The following is a 17770-nucleotide window of genomic DNA, read 5'->3' as shown; positions in this document are numbered from 1 at the left end:
CCCTTATTAGGTGGACGGGCGCTGTGGCAATAAAAGCAGGTTTCCATCTGCCCTATAAGGGGGGGAATTTAGACAAGAAGCAGAATACTAATGTGTAATGATTTAGGTCTCCTCCCTGTATGTCGGGGCTGGTACAAGGTGATAGCAGAAGCTCGGTGTAGATAAGGGACGGAATTACCATCTGCATGCAAGGGACAGCGTGCATTTGTGATGACATATGGATAGGTGGGCTCCGGCTCACGCAATCCAAGAATGTTAGCTGGTGTTGAACCGAAAGGGCAAGTAACGAAATTCGTTGTCCGACGTCTAATAGATGGCCACTCAACTGTGACCCTACCTGGAAACGTTCTATATGAGAATCTTTAAAAATCAATACTTTAGCAACCCGGAACAGAGATTCTATTTTAGAGACTCCCCAATGGTGGCAGTCAAATGATTCTAATAATGGTCCTTATGAAGTCACCTCTTTTCAAGCAGGGATTTCACCTGTGATACAGAAAAGCACCAGTTGAGATACTCACATATCATTCAATCAAAGCAGAATATGTAGAAGATGGCTCCAGAGGGACCCTGAGAATCTTTCCAACCTCGGCACCCTAAGATTGTGCCTCCAAGATGCCACCATCAGTATCGTCTTGGGCTTGTCTAATGAAAGGAAGGCTTAGAACAGTGATGGCTGCGGGTTAAAAGCTGCCTTTACTTTGTGATAGTATTATTATTATTATTATCTTTTATTTATATAGCACCAACAAGTGCCGCAGCGCTCCTTACAATCCATACATTCAAGGGGTCTGACGAGAATTGACAGACTAAGACAAACCGATACATTAGGTGGAGAGAGCCCGGCTCGCAAGCTTACAATCTTGAGATACACACTTAATATATTTTATTTGAAGCGTGCCGCTGTGAGTTGTATAAATGACTCTTCGGCGGACTCATCTCGTTTGTCACTCGGATACAATGTATCTGTCACGCTTGCCAAATATCAATCATGGCTGTGTGCATCCCTCAACTCCCAAGTTAGAAACACGATAAGCCACCAACATATGTGATTCGTCATCGTTATCTCAAAGCGAGTCCCCTCGCCCCATCAGTTGTAGATCTGCAGTTGGAAACTTTTTAACAAAAATGTAGCATTTTATTATTATTTCTGTGTGTTTTCTTAAACACATAGGTGGTGGCGTTGTATTAGCATCCAACGAAGGAGAAAGAGGCTCAGACCGAGAGAGGTCCAATGGATCAGTCATACAGAACCCCTTTATTCTTTACCATGTGACTCATTTGGAAACCCGTTCCTCTTTAGGAATTCTTACAATGTCAAAAACATCAAAATAATAATAATATAATATATATTATATTAAAATGATTTATGAAATGGGCATGCTCATGATCCATGGCACCAGCACTAAGAACGTATGCACAGGTTTAAGATCTAGACGAGAAAGCGAACCTATTTCGTTACATTTCAACACGCTGGACCTTTAAACCCTTTAAATCCCAAGCCCGGGCTTAGTGTCCTCCAAAAAGGTTTTTTTTTTTTTTTTCTGCAGATGGCTGGAGTTCCAGCAGAATCCGTTATGACTGCAGCACATTCTGCGCTCGCTATAAAAAAAAAAAAAATAAGAAAAACCCGCAGCAAAGATAAGTCCAGGATCAGGGTAATATCTTTCGGGGAGGGAAAAGGGTGTGTCTAGAAGCAAAAAAAGCCTTCCTCCTTTATGATGTGACAAAACAGGGAATGGGTTGTGTCTGCAGCAGGGGGGGGGGGGTGAATGAACAATTGTGACAGGCTTAGCTGGTCCATGCGCAGGCTGGAGGGAGGAAAGTGTGGCTTTGTGTAGCCAAAGGTATCGAGTTGTACCGTGCTAGCCGTAGAAAGAAAAAAAGAGCCAATTCGGGAAAGATAATACCCCTCTTGGCTAGCTGAAGTATAATAGATTGCAAGCTCTCGAGGCTATTGGGGTCTCTTCTTCTGGCATATTATCTTTGTGTAGCGAAGGCAGACGCTGGTGGAGAGGTGGAGAGGTGGAGAGGTGGGTGGAGAGGTGTGGTGCAGTGTGAGAGTCCTTTGCACAAGGCGTCTCATCAATGTCTTAATGTCCGAACACCAGCTCTGCACCCAGCCCCATGTACAGGACGCACAGTAAAGAAGACAGGCATCTCCCCAACGTTGTGCATGCCAGAATCAGCCAACATCACAGGACCCCCATCACAACAAAGAGGTAAGGATCCCTTTAAATCATATATAATTTTTTTTTCTCCTTATTTGGTGCTGGCTAATTTGCATGCAGGGGTTGAAGGGGATATTGTGAATACATGTGTCTGGAGTTGCGTATTCAACACATTGCTGGCACTCCGTTGTATGAATAGGATACAGGAGACATTGAATGAGGGCTGGAGGCGGTTAACGCTTTTGTTTTGGGGGCTTTTTAATGGGTTCAAGCCATTGAATGGGGATGGTTTGGTAGAATGTTCTGTATTGTTTGGGGCAATGTTACTCTTTGAACATGGGTTCATCAAGCCATTGATGGTACTCAAAGGATACCCATTGTTCAGGATAGACCCCCCTCCCTTCCTAGGCTTCCCTCTGCATCCTGCTAAGCAGTTAATGTTCTCGTGTCCTGCAGTCTCTGTAAAGAAATGACCAGGCAAAACCCCCTAAGAGAAAACTGGATTGTCAGCCACTCGCTGTCTAATCCCACCGTGTTATCAATAGGAAGGATTACATACAATCCCCAGAGCTCTGGATCCCCCCCCCAAGGCTTATCAGAAAGGAAAATGGGATAGACTGGTTTAAATACAGTCTGTGCAAGCAGGAAAGCACTGTCCTTTAACACCGTGCAGCCAGTGTGATAAGAGCTCGTTTGCTATCGGAAATCCAGGCTTGTATGTACACATGTGCAGTATACATGTGCACGTCTTGCGTGTTGATGTAGGTGACGTCCTATGCTTAAAAAAATATATTTTTTTTCTTTTTTTATACCAGTTTTTGTATGGTTCCTTTTTTGGCTATACTTGTGGTTTATAAGGTGTGTTACATTGTTTCATATTCCTATTAGTGCAAGCAGTGAACCCCACCTTTTGGCTATTGTGGAACCCCACCTTTTGGCTTGCACACATTGTGAAGGGTTGATGTTTTTTCCGCTACCGATGATCTTTTTTTTTAAGAATGATTCATGGATTTTGCAAAATTAACTTCGTGAAGTTTTTGTGTCAGATTCCGCTTTGCTTTCTGGTCTGCTAATGGCTCCCTATTCCACACCAGGGGATACATTTGTGTGTATTTATGTTCTTTTTCACTCCTTTAACCATTTAGTGCTGGTTTTATAAGAACATACTGCAAACAGTACCCAAATAGTGGACCTTGGACCCCAACCCAAAGCATTGGTACCCACAACATCATCAAACGATTATATAAATCCTGTGTTTTATGGAGGAGATGCTTTCGTTAGCTGAATACTGGTTGAATGCCACTCGTCTAGATCCCAGAGGGTTAAACTTTGTAGCATTTATGTTTACTGATAAACTCAACATGTATCTATTATCTGTTTGTAAACAATACACTGTTATATTGTGTCCTTACATATGTCATTTCAGAGCGTACTATATCTTTGATGACATCACTCACACCCTGATTAGCCATTATTGTATAGAACATGCCACTCATCTGCTACATCTTATATATCATGGGTTTGGCAACTGTGTACAAGATTTAAAAATCATGGAAGATGGCCCATCCATAGACTTGTCTGTAAGAGGAATTGTTGGCTTTATTGTAAGTCCCACTTAATCGCTAAATATATGATCTCTACTTCCAGTATCAACAATGGGGGAGGGGTATTTAAAATGAAACATTGTATCAGTTTTCATATTGTTGGTGTAATATGTTTGCCCAACACACCATAACAAACAAACTACAAAGCAGATAAAGGGACAGCTGTCCAAGTGACAACGGCCCTCAGGGGCCAACAGCCTCCTCTTTTGACCTTTTTTCAGGTCTGACTTTTTTTTCCTTCATTAAAGGGACATAAATGAGGGGAAAAGGGTTCCAAGTGTCTTGTGTGTCCTCTAAAAACTCTTTAGAAACTCTTTAGAGGAGACTTAAAATGAATTAGGGCAATGTTTCATAAACCGGGGGACTTTAAGTCTTAGTGATGTGCGTTTCATAAGCTTTTGGGACCTTAGAAGTCTCTTCTTCGTATTCCATTTAAAGAAGAGACCACGGAGGTCCTGAAAGCTTATGTCATTTTTACATCTTTTTCTATGTTGGCCCAATAAAAGGTCTCAACTTCCGTAAAACACTTTATTTTTTTTCTCGGGCTCATATATAAATATCCATTTTCCTTCCTGTCACATATTTTTTTATTTTGTTAAACATATTTTTTACCATCACCATGATTTGCCATCACCATGATTTACCATCACCATGATTTGCCATCACCATGATTTATCATCACCATGATTTGCCATCACCATCGTTCCGTCTGATGCCCATCATTAGCCTTTGGCTGCGCTCAGTGACCCAGAACTTTCTATTGTACATCGAGGACAAAGAATGATGGATTTTATTTTATTTTTTTTATTGTAAAAGTAGGAATTTTTAAAGGGCGGGGGGTCACATGTGTCAAAAGCAAACAGGTGTTTAAGAAAACAGGTTAATGCAGGTAATAAGGCATTCCTGCTCTTAGCGAAGGTTTGGGGAATAGAAGGCGTCCCCTGACGGTATTGGATGATTACTTATTCATGCCTGTCGTCTGCATGTGTTAATCAAGCACTTTATCGCATGAAAACCTGCTAATGTAAACAGCACGGCGGCTCTCTGAGTTACCCTTCCGTTCGGTAATAGGCATCGCGGGGGGGGGGGTGGAAGCTGTAACTTTTTTTTTTTGCGTAAAATAAATTACATTTTGAAAAAATGATAATTATTTTTGACATCAGTGCAGTTTCAATTATTTTGCATTTGGCTACCGTTTTCCATCTAGCTGTCGGCAGGAGCATGTCGGACAATAACAGGCTGGAAGATAACGTTTTTAACTTTTTGTGGCGTGGAGCAGACAGGAAGCGCTTCCTTTTTTTTTCATGGCTATTTTTGGCGAGTGCCATGTTTGTCTTCCATGAAATCAGGATACGTTGTAACATTTTAACCCATTTAGAACACCGGCTATACAGAAATGTTCGTTTCATTGTTAGATTCCGATGTCCCCAAACGCCCCACTGAGTGAGAAGTTATATTAAAGTTCCCTGTGAGTCCCGTTAACCCTTCGAGAGTACTTTAATCAGCTTTCTTAAAAAAATTAGAGAAAATTAAACTTAAGAACCTAACCGAGGTAGAAGCTCCAGCCCTGCTGCTGTATCCTTCTTCGTGGTTTAGCGATTCTGATTGGCTGCTTGGATCAGCTAATCAGCTGCAGGAAAGCCCCTCCACTGGTTTCCATATCATGCTCATGGGGCCTGAATAGACCCCCTCCAGTAGCGATTGGCGAGCCAGCTCTCTAGATGGCAAATAGCTGGGGGTGGGGGGAAGGGGCAAATTCATATGGGGCAATTGTTCTGAATCTCCCCATACATTTGCTAGAGGCATATCATGGAAATTAAAGGGGCCGCACAGCTCTGATGTACATTAAAGTGTCTATGATGGCTGCGGTGTCCCTTTAAGCTTTGTCCAGGGTGAATTACCGTAGGGTTAAAGAAACGCGTGTTTGGGTCGTACTGTTACGTTTTATTACATTTTATTACATTTTATTAAATTTATTTACATTTTCTGTTGACATGGGGTGGACATCTTTAGGTTGTTTAACCTTTGAGCGCCGCTCGGTGCTTCCAAGTCTCATTTTTCCCAATAGTCCTTCTTAAATATAGTAGTCCTAATGCGTCATTGGTTGATTAAAATACATTTTTAAAATCTTTAAATGAAAATTTATTTGTTTTATTTGTTTTATTATCATGAAAAACCAATAATTAATGCGACATCTTATCTTATCCCCGGACTGATGGGCAGAATGGATATTGTGGAAACTGTAAAGCTCAGGAAATTGAAACTATTAACATTCTATGAAAAGTTTTATATAAAAAGTGTTTTTTTCCCCCAAAGTTTTTTTTTTTTTTCATAAAAAGTTTCAAACTTGCATTTGAAGTGGAGTTATCGTTCTCAGCGGTACGAAGCAAATTGGGGTTTCGGTATTTGAAATGATTTCAAACCAAAAGGATGGCATGGTGACTTTTAACAGCGAACGTTATACTTTGATATCTAAATGGAAGCAAAAAGAATAAAAAAAAAAATCTTTCTGTTCTTTTCAGCTGTAACATTTTACAAATACGCAGCGGGTTTTAATTAGCACCTTCGCCGGTAAGAGGAACAAAAGTGTTCTGTATCCTGTTGTGTAGAGATGGATTAAATATAGCGGCCTCGTGATAGACGGGTGATATATAATCTTATCCTGAAGGTTTATATAATCCCGTGGAAATTAAAGGTACAGATTCAGCTAAACAGTGCGGTGCGCTTTGTATATGGAACACTAAAAATGATGTCTACTGTGCCAGCGGAATTGTCATGAGGTTTACATGTAACGTAAGGAAGGTTTACTTTACTGAGAGGGTGGTAGATAAGCGGAGCAGCCTCCCAGCAGAAGTGGTAGAGGGTAATACAGTGAGGGTATTGAACATGCATGGGATAGACATACGGCTCCTGAATCTAACACGAGACCAACGAGCAGGAGAAACCGGTGGCTAGATAGGGGGCCGATTGGGGCCGATCTGCCGGCAGATTCCACATTGTAATGAAAAGCAGCATGTTGTATAGGAGTATAGAGTCAGGGGATAACAGGGCCCGGCTGGTGAGGCTGCACTGGCACTTTAAGGCCAGCGGCTGCCTGCTGACATGAGTATGGCCGAGGGGTGGATATGCCTGGCCTCATTCTGTAACACCTGATTAGCCACAGGAATGGCAGATCTAGTGAGTGTGAGTGTGAGTGTGGTGCTGTCAGCCAACAGCCCACTGGGCATTTTCACGTTGTGACAGATGGGCCGGCTGGGAGTGGAGAATAATAGTTCGTTTTGCCACCTTTTGTCACGGATCTCGGTTCCGGTAACTTGTCCTTGAATGCTTTGATGCTCCAACACACAGAAAGGGATGCCTGAGGATCATTCCGACCATGAGAAACGCATTGATTAACAAGCGTGAGCTCTTGAGGTCAAGTGCGCCCGGAAAAATTCCTGTAGACATGAATAATTTAAGAATACACTTCTTGTAGGATGCGAGTTCTCATCTGAGATTTCAAAGGGAACAAACAGCCTTAAAAATCGAAAAGGCAACGTCACATGAATACAGAGTAGGAGCGGGTTCTGGATTCAAAGAGGAATGAGCTTAATCGTCGTCGGGCAAAAGAAAAATATTCCGCTAATTTTTGGCCTATGAATTATTCAGAGCAACATTTTTTTATGAATAATCCTATTAGAACCTTAAATCAATGCTGCGTATCGCGAGGATTTTTCTGTTGAAATTTACCAATAACCGCCGTGATCGTAATTTTCATATTTTTTTGGATATAGGAAAGCGATTGATAAGAGTCACGAAAATGTATAAAAAATATCCATGTTTTGACAGATTTCCTAGCCATTTGAAATGTTATTGTTGTGTATTTCATGTCAAGGGGGGACATCCATTTGTCCTGCGCTCACCACTTCCTGTCGAGCCCAACTGTAACTTCCTGCTCAGAGAAAACATGGCTGACAAAAAGATGAAAGGAGCATTTTTTGCTCTTCAAATAAGAAGGCTGGCTCGCCAAAAATGCGTTCCAATCCGAAAGGAACGGCGTATATGTTTAGCATATATTAACACATGTTCATTAACCATTTAACTGGCCACAGAGCCACACTTTTGGGGTTGTGAAAAACTTCTTCCTCCCAGCTGTCAGGCTGGCGTTAGACCCCTAGGTCCAGAAAATATCATGTAAATCATTCTTTGGTGGGGGCAAAACACGACAAATCGTAACGGCTGGCGGACGAGATGATAGGCATGGCTTTTATCTGTCGGCTGCAGCTGGGCGAGACAGATGAGAACCGAAATATATTATTTAACGGGAACATAATGCCGGCAGCTGCCGTCATTAGCAAAGTATTCAGAATTTCTATTTGCTCCGTTTTCTGTAATTTCCTAGAATTTTTGCGAAGCGACCGCATCGGCTATTTGCACAAAAAAAAAAATCTACGTGAACGTAGCATTTTTAATGATGCTGTTTTTATTTGCTTGCAACAAATATCAATATTACTCGAATCCTTTAAAGGGACAGGCGGAGAAAAATGTTCAATGTTTGGGATGCTGTCTGGTTAACCCCTTCACTGCGAGGAATGAATTAGTATTATTACTATTATTATATTATTTTATTAATATTATTATTACCATTCTTATTGTTGTTTTGTTGTTGTTATCATTATTATTTTATTGTTGTTATTATTAACAATATTATTGTTGTTCTTCTTCTTATTATTATTATTATTTTTTAGTGTTTTTGCGTAGGGGAAGCTGTAGGTACAGGCTCTGTCCTGGTTGTTATAACACAGATGAATGTCCATGGTCAACCAACAGTATATAAATGATATGAGATCAAACAGCCTTTGGGCGCAGCTCATCAATCCATTAGCAGCTCGTAAGAGCCGGGGAGAAGCGGCGGCGCGCGCCTGATTGGCCGTCTCTGGGCTCAGTTGTTCGCCAGATCAGTTGACGTATAAAGTAGGTCAAAATTCTGAAAGGTAATGAACTCGTCCATTATTATCCAAAAGGGAATTTACCGTGACCTCAGCACAGTTCGCTTTTTTTAATCAATAATAATTTTAATAATAATAATATTAATAATAATAAGAAGGCCGTAGCTGGGAACTTCCTGGTTAAGCCAATAGGAAGATTTCCCTTTTTTTTTGCATATGAGGGCTGTAAGGGGCGGGGCAGGAATGTTGGGGGTGGGGTAAAAGGTTGTAAGTATCAAGGAGAACTGGAAACAGTGTAATTCATTACCAGCGGTGTCTATCTGGGAAGCATGAATTAAAAGTTATATATACAGAAATACAAACACTAAAAAGAATATATTTTTTTCTTAATTTTTCTAAATGTTTTTGGAAGCTCTCGCTTTCTGCCAAGACTCGATCAGTGTCTGCCTTACGGATTATAACACTTTTTCCACCTCCACTTCTAGGAATCTGGAATTTCGCAAGAGAGATAAAAAAGCTAAATAATATCTTTTACTTTCCCAATCAACCACTGACCCGGATAAATGTTTAAACCTGGATGTTTAAATGTTTGGCACGCGATTAAATTGTTTTTTTTTTTACACTCCAAAAACCCAGCCCTTAGCGGCAACAAATACTCTGACTTTGTTCATTCATTCACAATTATAAATATTCCACATTCATTTCCTATCGAAACAAAATGTACATATTTTGGCAGAGGTCCTGAGCCTGACTTAAATGTCATGTGCCACAAAAGAGAGCACTAATAGGTTGTTGCCATAGAAACCTAAAAAGCTTTTTTTTTTCCTTAGTGTTTTGGGTTATGTGAGTAAACCTTCAGAGGAATCTAAGACGAGACCAACGACTGATTAAGGTTTGAGTCTTACAGCAGGAGAAACGAGCCGACTAGACGGGGGCCGAATGGGGCCGATCTGCCGGCAGATTCTACATTTCTAATAATCAAAAGTTTCTCTCTACCCGCTGTGGGTTTTAGGCATTTTGGGCACTTTGGGTATCTTACTTCGATCCCATTTACTGTTTTCTGCACCAATTATAAAACACATTGCAAAGACTTGGTAATTTGTTAAACGCGCAGCCAGAAACAGACAGAACAGACAGAAAATGTAATTGCAAATCCTTTTAAGTATACAAAAAATCTGCCATATGGCATAAAAAAAATGCTAACGCTGCGCACAGACTGTATTTATTCTGCTTCATTCGTTTGTCGTTTGATTTTATTTTTTGTTTGTTTTCAGTGACCAACATTATAAAGAAAAAAAAAACGTAAAAATAAATGAATAATAAGTTAAACAATCAATATAGGAAATATAAGATGCTAATTTTTATTTGTGTAAAAACTGCCAATTTCATTAACCCCTCTTTTGGACGGTTTGTTGAAAATACACAATTGTTTGAAAATAGCATCTTGTTTGGATTTTAAGGATGAAGGTTGTGCTGTTTCTGAAAACATTTGTGGACTAAACAGAAAAATGACGTTAATACAAATAACCATACCTGAGGCTCCTGAGATATTAACCCTTTAATAGCCCATGATGAAGATTTTTGCCAGATGTGGTTCTCATGGAAACTTCGACTTGTCATTATTTAAAGATACGCTTCATTGAGTCACCTGCATTCAAGCAGGGATATCAGCTGTAACATTCTGGGAGCAAAAGCTCTGGTGCCTCTTTTCTACTAGATGATGGTACATAGATCTATAGAAACAAAGAACCCGCCGGCAGATCGGCCCCCATTTCTCCTGCTGTAAAGACTCAAACCTTAATCAGTCGTTGGTCTCGTCTTAGATTCAGGAGCCGTATGTCTGTCCCATGCATGTTTAATACCCTCGCTGTATTACCCTCTACCACTTCTGCTGGGAGGCTGTTCCATTTATATTTGGAACAGGTCTGGGTATTCACAGCAGACAAAAAGCAGGAAGACTAGATCAGTCGAGTGGTTCTTATCAGCTGTCAAATTCTATATTTCTCGGTTTCTGGCTGGTGACTGCACTCCCTGTAGTGAGAGAGTAAAGCGTATTCATCCTTTGGGTTCACAGAAAGCCCCATGTGGTGATCTGCGAGCGGCGAGCCGTGCTTTACCCTCCAACGTTATTCATTCCCTTGGGCAGCACCGTTCCCCGGATCAATACGCAGCTGCCTCCTGCCGCGCTGGGGCGAGCGAGATACTTCCTAGAAGAAGACATTACGTTTAAAAGGATTATTATCCTCTTTCGGCACAGACGGCATCATAAATATTTTAGCGATATAGATCTATACAGATGTTACATTTTGCAATACTATAAATATATATATACAGATCTTTTTATATTATGGATCAAACTGTACAAAAATCCTGGGGTAAACGTAAAGCAGTAACGTTCCATGGGTTACTATGGTTACCTTCACACTTTTAAACAAATTGCACCAGAACCACACATTTTGTATATTTACATAAACATAAAATCTAATAGTAAAATATTACATTTATATAAATATAAAATATTATTTTATAATATATAATATATAATATAAACCATTAAATAAATAATAAATAATATTAATTAAATAAAAAATTCAAGATTATATGAATATAAAATATCATTCCAAACTAAAATAAAGGCCCAATTTATAAGAGTGAATTATTATACCTTATTATTTCATTGTGCAGATGAGAAATGAATTTGAGGTAGTGTCCCTTTAAGAATAACGGAATGTTTATAATACACTCGTTACAATGTAACTTGTAGAATGCAGTTTTGTTCTTGCCTTGAATTGGATATTTTCCCAATACCTGGATAAACTCTGAATTTATTACCGCTCTGTAAAAATAAATAAAATCTTGGTCACAGATCAAAGGGTTAAAAATGAAAAACAAGTTTCCAAAATGCCTGTTTGTGCCCCAAAATAACCTTTTTTCTAGCTTTAAAGAATCATATAAAATACAGATCACAATAAGTATATGTAGGACTTTTATTGGTCAGATACGAAATATCTAACATCGGAGTCTTTTTTTTATCCCAAGTTCTTTAGCAAGGAGAATAAAAATAACTTTTTCCATATACAAGAAGGTTCAAGATTTAGCGAACATGCGCAAGGCTTTTGTGCCACATGCCACTGGGTAGATATTGTGTTGAGAGGATGACCTTTAGGATCCCTTGGGAATCCGTGGCAGGTTTTTAAGCGTTTCTCCTCCTTTTATTGGTTTTGTCGTTAAATATGAAAGACGGTGGCACCCATGAAAGGGACTGGCACAGATGCTCCGTGAGACACAGCAGGTATCAGTCATTAGCCTTACAATGTAAGTTTGCTAATGCATCCTCTCCGTAATAATAGGCTCTGTGTGCTCAGCGCCTTTTTATCTCATTAGCGGGAGTTTCGGGGTTAAATGTCAGATGGATGACTGTGACAAAACATCACAAATTCGGGAGAAATTTTAAAGGGACCTTTGATGATGTTTTATCTTTTCCTTCGCAGGTTTTGTGGAATATTTGTGTCTGTAATCTTTGCGAGCGACTCTAACATCTAAATTATTCTGTTTGAAGGGTCTTATGGCTTTCACAGTGTTTAAAAATGTATTTACTTTTACTAAGAGGGTGGTAGAGAAGTGGAACAGCCTCCCAGCAGATGCAGGAGAGGCTAATTTAAACATGCATGGGAGAGGCATATGGCTCCTGAATCAATAATGTAGAACATGTCTCAAATATCATTCTCCTAGAAACATAGAACCTGCTAGCAGATCGGCCCCATTCGGCCCCCATCTAGTCTGGCCGTTTCCCCTGCGGTACAGACTCAAACCTTAATCAGTTGTTGGTCTCATCTTAGATTCAGGAGCCATATGTCTATCCCATGCATGTTTAAATTATTAACCCCTACCACATCTGCTGGGAGGCAGTTCCGCTTATCTACCACCCTTAAATTACATCTAAGCCGCCGACCCTCTAGTTTTAGTAATGAAATAATCCCCAAGCAAACAATTTTTTTTTTGTGTCGCCTCTTAATCCGTCAGAAAACTCTGTTGAAGTATCATCATAAAGTGATCATCAAGCAGACCCGGGTCACATGACCAATTAGCAAGTCCCTTTAAAAACAGAATTGAAATAAATCAGCGCTTTACAGTGTCCTTTGTGTCCCAACAAAGCGATTAATTTCATTAAATGCCCGGGGCCTGGCGCTCTCTGCCGTCACACTGAATTAGTTAAGTGGGCCTTACAAGAGATAAAAGAGTTGTTTAAATGCATTCTTTACTAACGGCTGCTAATTAAACAAAAAAAAATTCACGAAACTGCAGCTTTTAGACACGAAGCATGTGATGAAACGTACGCCCCGTATGTCCCAACTGCGTGTATATTCTGTGCATGAATAAAAATGAATAATAATCATAAACACTACCAGAATATTGTGATTGAAAAAGAGTTTAGAGAACTGTAGATGAAGATGTTGGGCACCAGGTGGTGCTATTTTCACACATGCATTAAAAGCCATAAATCGTTCGCATTTTCATGGGGTCGATCGGCGTTGCTCCTGATGACGTTGATCGGCAGGAACCCCGGTTTAACCACAAAGCAACCTAAGCTTCTGTTTATGATCCTGGAAATGAAGGTCTGTACAACGAACAATGGAATTATTGGAAGGGGAAAGATTGAGGGGGCAAATTAATTCCCCCGTTGGGTTCCCTTTGCTGTGTCGCTCAACACTGTGTATTGTCATGCATAGGTGCGTTGCGTGGATGTACCTATGACATCATGTTCTGCCTTTGGGTCTCTTCCTGCACAGTTTGGCTATTAGGACTGTCCTAGCCAGTTTGAGACTGTTGGCAGCATGAAATGGACGAGGGGTGATAATCGTCCCTGGTCCTTTTAGGCCATCGGTGGATAAATGGCGAACATTTGCCCGGCTCCCGGCTATTCTTTCATGTTGGGCACCGAAGTGGCAATGTGTGGCAGGATCGGGCATCGGCCCACCAGACATCTGCCCAGTTTGCCCAGTGGCCAGTCTGGCAATTATTCTGTCCGGATAGTGGTTTTTTAGAGCTGATTATATTATCGATTGTCTTTGTTTTCTTAACTCTTCTTTTGCCAAAAAAGCCTGCAAAGAAGAAGCGTCTGCAACAGCAAATGGGCTGCGAGGAAATGAGAAACATAAAAATTCAGTCAACTAGGAAGCTTTTGCTAATGAAGTTATTTCATCAGTGATTAGCTCGCGGAGGGTACTTAGAAAGCCGGGGGCACCCAGAGGGAGTTGGTAATAAGAGCTCTATGTACTGGATAATGTTTTTCCCATTACGATTCAGGAATTATATTTTATATTCCGGGGACGCCACTCACAGCGAGGCGGTTTTACGAGATTCTCCGAGCGTGACTGTCTTGCACCCGATGGCAGCGAATCCTGGCCGAGTGTAACGAGACAACGTAACAATAACACACACGATTGTTACGCCTTCAAAATGTTAGTACACAATCAACAACTGATTAGGGTTTGAGTCTTTACAGCAGACTAGACGGGGGCCGATTGGGGCCGATCTGCCGGCATGTTTCTATGAGAATGATGTTTAAGACTTGTTCTGACTGCATTATTGATTCAGGAGCCGTATGTCTATCCCATGCATGTTTAGCCTCTACCACTTCTGCTGGGAGGCTGTTCCACTTATCTACCGCCCTCTCAGTAAAACTAAACTCCCTTGCGTTGCGTCTAAGCCTCCGACCATCAAGTTTAAGATCATGCCATGACCTGCCCGCATCGTTCATGCGAGTGCCAGCAAAGAGCCAGACTGCCAGGACTTTTGTGAAGCCAGGCATGGGGTGTACAGACAGCAGATGGATGGGAAGAGGCGAAAGAAGAGAGAAATTGAGCCAACGAGAGGGAGCTGATTAATTAAGTCAAATTCTGGTCAATGCAAAGCGGCCAAAATGTTCACAGTTTTTACTAATTCTGAAAAAACGGGTCAGACTACAAGGGGTTAATATAATGCGTTATGTTTTGCATTACGTATCATACTGTGTCGATATATATATATATATTAGGAGGTTTTTTTGGCCTTTGGACAGGGTGTGCCTTCTGCTTCCTAAAATCCTGCCGCCGGTGGGTACACCCGTGCGATATTGTTCCTCCCCGACCTGTACGAAGCGTATCTGTTCTCTGTCTAGATGCTGAGACGGGGGAAAAAATGTTCCTGGAAGCTCAGTAAAATCTGACTTAATTTCCTGTGGTGGTAAAACTGACTTTTTAACACCGTCAGTTCTGCCAGGGTGTGGACATCGACCCAGTCGGAAAAATAAAATAAAAACTCCTTATACACAGAGATTTTCAAGCCAAGTTCATGCGCAGAAGACATCCCGCAGCAACAATGTAGCAACCAAAAATGTGCTATTATAAAGATAGGCGTTTCTTGAAAGGGTTAATTTTTTAAAAAAATAACTTTTTCTGCAAAGAACAGGGCCCGAAGTAAGAGCGATGGGGACGGAAGATCTGTAAATTGGATGTCGGGTTAATGGGATTAAATGCAGACGGATCGTGATTAGCGGAGGAGATTAATGGCGGCCAACCTTATGAATATCTTATGTTCATTCGGATGAATTATGTAGCAAAGAGACTTTCATGCGAGTTGATATGAAGAGGGGTTTTTAAATAAAGTACTTATTTATTCATCAGGACATCAGTCGGACACGTTGTAAGGGTCTGTCTGTATTCTCTTCTACAATCATTGAGTGATACATCGCAGAGGGGCTACTTAAACGAGAAGGACCATCAAGTATGAAGATATCCATGAATATATTATGACAGATTCTGCTGGGGAATGAAGAAAGTCCATGGGAAAAAAAGATTTCTCTCCCGGCTCAAACACCACACTGAGCTGATGCTTTATGGCGATGATAATGAAGTCCGTCCCTCCATTGACTTTCATTAGTCAGAGAGTCAGGATGGGCGACTAAGACATAGCCATTCTATTGTTTATCAGAGGCAGTAGGATAAGGAGTCGGGGTGTTTGTCCAGTAGATTGGGGCTCAGATAACAGAGCAAACGGCTAATATGCAGCTGCCTGAAAATATTAAATTATGGGCCAAAATCAAGAAAAAAAAGCCCAATATTTTTGAATACTTACTTTTATCGGAGACTAGTTTTTGATGGAGGTCCCCCATTAAGTTATGACTTTTTAAAGGTTAACCCAACGAATGCACTGTGTAGTCAGGTTAATATTTCCAGCTGAAGCTGTCCAGTCCCAGGCTGGCCATCTGGCCCACCAGGCAATTGTTCTTCGGTGGGCCTCTGGCCAATGGTACCTCATGCTTGAAGCAGCCGATCAGGTCCTGGCGGCTGGCGGCTGGCGGCTAAATACACGCGCCGACGGGCTGTATGGGTATAAAAACACAGAGTGTGGCCCTGACATCAATGCACTTACGTCATTTGATGGCCCCTGGCCTTAAAGTGACGGAGCTGCCTAGTCAACCCCAATGCGGCCCTGAAGCGGCCCCTTTAACGCACCATCAAACACTAACATTTCAACACCTAGATTTTTCTCACCCGATGCAAAAATAGAACAGATTCACGGAGCGTCCCGTAGGGCATCCCTTTCACCATAACTACCGCGGCTGGCTGAGACTGTATCCCGGGGGGGCCATTATGCAAGTGTTTTGCGAATTCCCCGACTCCCCGCCCTCACTGCGAGCGATCTCCTCTCTAATACGACTAAGTGACTTTTTATCCTTAAACCAGATTGCTTTTTCTGGATCAAACAGAATAATCCTGGATGTTGACATCAACTCTAATCCAGATCAGACGAAGATAGCGAGCGGGATGCGTTTTTCTTCAGCCCCCCCCCCGGTCGCTGTCTCTTTAAAAAGTCCATTATTTTTTTTTTTTGTCTGATTATTTTTTATTTAGCGAGTTAGACGAGAGAACATAATCCGATTTCTAACATCGCGGATCGGGCTGCCCCAGAAGACGGCTGAAAGTCATGGAACGGTGATGTTTTTACCCAAAGCTAATTAGGAAAGGATCGTTTTTAGACATAAAAAGAAGACGAGAATGTTATCTTTTTTTTTTCTTTCTCTCAGCGGAAAAAATTAACAAAAAAAAAAAAAAGAAAAACAAGAGGATTATAAATTTTAATTAAGAATTTTTCGTTGCGTCAGCTACCGAAGCTTAGCAGATTTCCGCGAGCTGCTGGAGGAAGACCTGGCCGCGTTTGGGGAGGGCTGGCGTTGGCCAAACGTCAAACTTGACTTGGATCCAGCCCAGGAAACCGACTGAAAGACGAGTTTGTTTAATTAACCCCCGGCTTTTTTTTTTTTCCATTCTATCCTTTTTTTTTCCCCAAAAAACCCCCACTGTGCGCGGAATAAGTTCTGTGGTCCGTACTCTGCCAGATCAAGCTGTGCGTAGGACGAGGGGGGGGGGTATTCTAGCTGTATGGGGTTCTTCTGAGAGAATGGCTTCGGCTTTTACGTGTGGAGTGGAGGACATGCTGTGTAACGGGGGCCGGCTGGCGTGGAACCTCGCCGTCTCGACGTTGAGAAGATGGTCCACGCACAGGATGAGGACGTGCCAACTCATGCTGAGGACTTGGTGCGGGCTGAGGACTGTCTATCAGGTAGAGCACCCTAACCAGATTACAGCACGGCCTGGGTTAATCCTATCTGCATCCCAAAGCATACCTACCAAGTGTCCCTGTTTAGGAAGAAAAGTCTCTCTTTGGGCCTGTGCCCCTTTTTTCCTCCCCTAATGCCCCTCTTTTCTAGGAGTGTTTGCTGGGTATGAGGGGATCGCAGGGTCCTACAGCCCTAAAAGCCCCGATAATGTATATAGAAACCGCAGGAAATGGCTTTATACACTATATTTTTCTTCTAAATTACAGAATTAGATATCATTGGTCACAAAATAACACAAAAAGTCTTACTCAAGCCCCGCAAAGTTGGTAACTTTAACCGCACTTGCCCATTAGACATGTCATGGGCCGTTATGGCCGATTAATAATATTAAGGGGGTTTATTTAAGGGCCGGGGGAAACAGTGTTGGGGGTGAGCAGAATATTATAGATATTGTTACCTCTTAAG

The 17770-nt window shown here is 41.4% G+C and overlaps 1 protein-coding gene across 4 annotated transcripts in view; it reads left to right on the top strand.

Moving 5' to 3' along the window:
* Positions 1 to 2032: 2032 nt before the first annotated feature.
* FRMD4B (FERM domain containing 4B) overlaps positions 2033 to 17770 on the top strand; it is a 70273-nt gene continuing 54535 nt past the window's right edge. For 3 of the 4 annotated variants that reach the window (XM_053470131.1, XM_053470130.1, XM_053470132.1), the window contains exon 1: positions 2033 to 2222. Coding sequence is in view for 1 of the 4 variants with exons in the window: in XM_053470133.1 (XP_053326108.1) it covers positions 17146 to 17307 (162 nt within the window). In the remaining 3 variants the exon portion in view is untranslated. Of the gene's footprint in view, positions 2223 to 17145; positions 17308 to 17770 lie in introns of those variants that run through there. The other variant, XM_053470133.1, reaches the window with a different exon arrangement.

Source organism: Spea bombifrons, chromosome 6 (genome assembly GCF_027358695.1).
Source record: "Spea bombifrons isolate aSpeBom1 chromosome 6, aSpeBom1.2.pri, whole genome shotgun sequence".
Classification (NCBI taxonomy): domain Eukaryota; kingdom Metazoa; phylum Chordata; class Amphibia; order Anura; family Pelobatidae; genus Spea; species Spea bombifrons.
This window is presented reverse-complemented; position numbering and strand designations above follow the sequence as displayed.